Raw genomic sequence first — 4,270 nt, forward strand, 5'->3', positions numbered from 1 at the left:
GACAGTCCAGTTTCTCCCCGCATGAGTCCTGGGTCCCCAGAGACTTCCCGGAACCGGAGTTCAGAGCCGTCGGGAGCTTGTGACTCCCTCCGGATTCAAAAAGACAGCCGCGTCCTCGGGTGCCAGCCCCTTTCCGCGCGCGCGAGCCCCGTACCTCTGCGCTTCACTTCTGCAGCTTCTCTGGGTCTCAGTGTGCCTTTCCTTCCTTCTAGTTGTAGAATTTACAGTCAGCCAGGCTTCCTGTGGTTCTGGATGATGTCCGTATTGTTTTTCTGAGGTATTAATCAATTGTTGTGAGCGGCCTTAATTTCCCGGTGTTTATCTCTGCCGCCATCTTAGTTTCTCCAAGTTTTTATTTTCTTATTCTTTCTTTGTATCTTTCCCTTCCTCTAAATTACATTACTTTTATTGTGTTTCAAAAATCTCTTCTTTTATTAGGCTACCTTCTGATATCTTTGTATTTACATAATTGTGGCTAAATATTTTGCATAATTTGTAGTTAAAAGCACTGTGCCCAGTAATAACTCATGATTGAATGGAAAAAGCTAAGCTCTGAAATTGGAGTCCCAGATTTCCCTTTCAACTCTTCAACCAGCAATAACCTAACCTCTCCGGCCTCATTTATCGTGTATTTTCCTACTTGTGAAAATCACATTAAACCATATTTGAAAAGTTAAAAAGGCCATTTAAACTTTAAACAACTCTCACTACTTGCTGCAATGTTGTAACAACAAAATCCGGCATTCAAACATTCAGGTATTGGCCTGGGCATTATTGCCCCAACTTTAAAATTTGTATTAATGCTGACGAGATTACTGTAAATTGAGATTCCTACTGGTAGACATTTCTTCAGTGGTAGAAATAACTGCAGTATGAGACATCACCACCACCCCAAAAAAGAAAAAAACACTTCTGGATGGTTTTTAATTTGCAGTTTCATAATCTTGTTCACTCTTGGCGTTTTGTTTTTTTTAATTTCTTTAATTTTAATTGTTCCCTACAGATTGTGGGAATCAGCATCACTTAATGATTAAGAGCATAGACTCTGCAGCAGTTCTCAACCTGTGGGTCGTGACCCCTTTGGCAGTCAAACGACCCTTTCACAGGGGTCGCCTAAGACCATCCTGCATATCAGATATTTACATTACGGTTCATAACAGTAGCAACATTACAGTTATGAAGTAGCAACGAAAATAATTTTATGGTTGTACTTAAAGGGCCAGAAGGTTGAGAACCGCTGGCATAGAGTCTAGAACTACAGTTGTTGCATTTAAGTTCTCATGTTGTCACTGTGAGCTCTGTAAATATGGGAACATTAGCTTTCCTCTCTGTGCCCCAGGTTCCTCATATCTAAAAGGAGATAATTGTACCTATATATAAGTTGTGAGGATTAAATAAATTATATGTGGAAAGTATTTAGAGCAGTGCTAGGTACAGAGTGAATGTTATATAACTATTATTCTTGTTATTATTGCTATTGCTGCTATTATTAATATATTTCCTTTATCTGACAAAGTTACTTTTGGAGTGACAGTACATACTCATGAATATGTATACAGTAGATCCTCAGGTTACATTGGAGATCCGTTCCTACTGCATGACATAATGCAATTTTCACCATAAGTTGGAACCTGCCTACATAAGCACCTACGTCACTCACATGGAGCACATACACAGCAGTAATTAAGTGAAACAGTAAAAAAAAAATTTAAAAGAAAGATAACAATTCCTGACCTTTACTTGTGGTAAATAAATAATAAAAACATAAAGCACATATGTACATACGTCGAAATGAGGAACTTTTTTTTTAAGTAAATAAATGGGAGATGGCGACGTAACTACAAAACGACGTAACCCGAGGACTGCCTGTATATATATATATTTTTTTGTAATATATTTTATTGATTTTTTACAGAGAGGAGGGGAGAGGGATAGAGAGTTAGAAACATCGATGAGAGAGAAACATTGATCAGCTGCCTTCTGCACACTCCCCACTGGGTATGTGCCCGCAACCAAGGTACATGCCCTTAACCAAAATCGAACTTGGGACCCCTGAGTCCGCAGGCCGATGCTCTATCCACTGAGCCAAACCGGCTAGGGCCTGCCTGTATATTATTTCCATCATTTAAATGGAACATCTATAAGATTGATGGATTTATATATTCCTTTTTTATAAGGTCCACTATCAAACAGATTTTCAGTTGTTTTCACATTTATTATGTGTTTCTACAAATGTGCACGTGAGCATTCCAAACACATAACCAATATTTCTTGTTTGTTTATTAATTTTAGAGAGAGCGGTGGTGGGAGGAAAACATTCCTTTATTATTCCACTGATTTATGCATTCATCAGTTGATTCTTGTGCCCTGACTGAGGATCAAACTCGCAACCTTGGCTTATTGGGATGATGCTCTAACCAACTGAGCTACCCGGCCAGTGCCATACCAGTATTTCTGAAATTCAACCTTGGAACTATAAGGGAATTAACATTTTCCATATATTACCATATTTAATTTTTGCAACCAGTTGAAATTTATACTATTATTTTTATTATTTTATAGATGGAAAGGAAGTAAATAAGTAACAGAGCTGGAATTCAAATCTAATTATGTTTGATTTTTTTTGGCTTTGGTTGTGCATATTTTAATCACTTTCTGATAAAGAATAAGGTCAGTCTAAAACTAAATATTGCATACCACGCCAAACTTTGCCATAAGCAAAAGTAATGATTTCAAACAGAAAAATATCACTATTAGTAATAGTCAGTATATATAAATTATAACTTTTTAAAATAGTCCACAAATTTTACATATTTTTTCATTTTAATCCACATAACTAAATTTTGATGTTTAACAATTATCTTGGATTCTGAAACACATATTCTTTACCATTAATCGCCATGTATTCTTTACCACATTTAAATATACTGCTTCCCTGAAGGATTCAAGTGAATGTAGGCCTAAGAATTTGATTTCCTTTTTTAGTATTTGTACTTAATTTTTTTTACCCTAGCTCCATTTTCAAAATGCCCACCCCTCTCTTTCTAAGACTCACACTCATCTCAGTCTCAATTCATCTGAACTCCAAACTCCATTCCCAAATAAAAGAAAGTGCTCCATTGTTCCCACTTCAAAAAAAAATGTGTATATGTGGTACTTTGTATATTAATAATTTAAATGAATTGTGTATTTTGTTCTTTTTTTCTTAGCTCATGCTTGATACATGGAATGAGTCCATCTTTTCAAATATAAAAAACAGACTCCAAGATAGTGCAATGAAGCTGGTACATGCTGAACGATTAGGAGAAGCTTTTGATTCTCAGCTGGTCATTGGAGTAAGAGAATCCTATGGTATGTTCTGAACTTTTATGATCATAATTTCCTTTTCATGCAAATTCTAAGACAATCATAGAGTAGTGCTAGCAAAAGTATGTTTATTAGCACAAGTAACATCTACTTTTAGTGCCAAATGCTTTTCCGAGTACACAAAAGGTATTCTGCTTTAAAGAAACCTACAAAAATTAATATTTGAGTGGTGAATATTTATTTTCTCCATTTATTGGTTGGTGAATGTTTTTAGCAACTTAAATTAAAGAAGTGTAGATTTGAATCTATAGCTTATAAATTAACTGGTATAGTACTTATATACTTAGGATGTAAGTTAATTTCATATGTATATTTGTCTCCAGTCTTTTCTGTTTCTGACAATGACATTCTCATTTGTTCTTTCAATCAGATATTCCTCTGACTAGAATATTCTTCCTCCTCCCATTTTATCTTCTTACTTATTCTCATCTTCTATTTCCTCATGCAGCCCTTTCCTAATACCCAGACTAAGGTGGGCCCTCTCATAGTGCTTTATAGTACCTACTAGAGGCCCGGTGCATGAAATTCCTCGGCTGCCGGCACCGGCTTCCCTCTGGCACCTGGGGCCTGGGCTTCCCTCGCAGTCCCAGCTTTGTCCGGAAGGACATCTGGTCTAATTAGCATATTATGCTTTTATTATAATAGATGCCTCCTTGTCATTCTACTTTCAAGCAATTAACTGTGTTGTTGACATTGTATTTTTGCTGAACATGGAATGCCTGGCACAAAATGGTTGTCATCAAGAATTTCTTATATTAATGAACCTTTAGTTACCATTGACTTGCTTTCTTCATTGCCCTCATATTTCTTTAGGTATCAAATCTAAATTTTCATTAGCCAAGTCCCTATTCATTCCTTTTTTTTTTTGCATTTTTTTGCAAATATATATATATATATATATATA

General features: G+C 35.9%; 1 protein-coding gene across 1 annotated transcript in view; it reads left to right on the forward strand.

Annotated features, from left to right (window-relative positions):
- CUL5 (cullin 5) overlaps positions 1–4,270 on the forward strand; it is a gene marked incomplete at its 5' end in the record, with an annotated part of 70,647 nt that overhangs the window by 31,941 nt on the left and 34,436 nt on the right. Inside the window, one exon of the mRNA XM_006753145.1 lies at positions 3,210–3,351. Coding sequence (XP_006753208.1) covers positions 3,210–3,351 — 142 coding nt within the window. The remainder of the gene's footprint in view (positions 1–3,209; positions 3,352–4,270) is intronic.

Source organism: Myotis davidii, unplaced genomic scaffold (assembly GCF_000327345.1).
Source record: "Myotis davidii unplaced genomic scaffold, ASM32734v1 scaffold1491, whole genome shotgun sequence".
Classification (NCBI taxonomy): Eukaryota; Metazoa; Chordata; class Mammalia; order Chiroptera; family Vespertilionidae; genus Myotis; species Myotis davidii.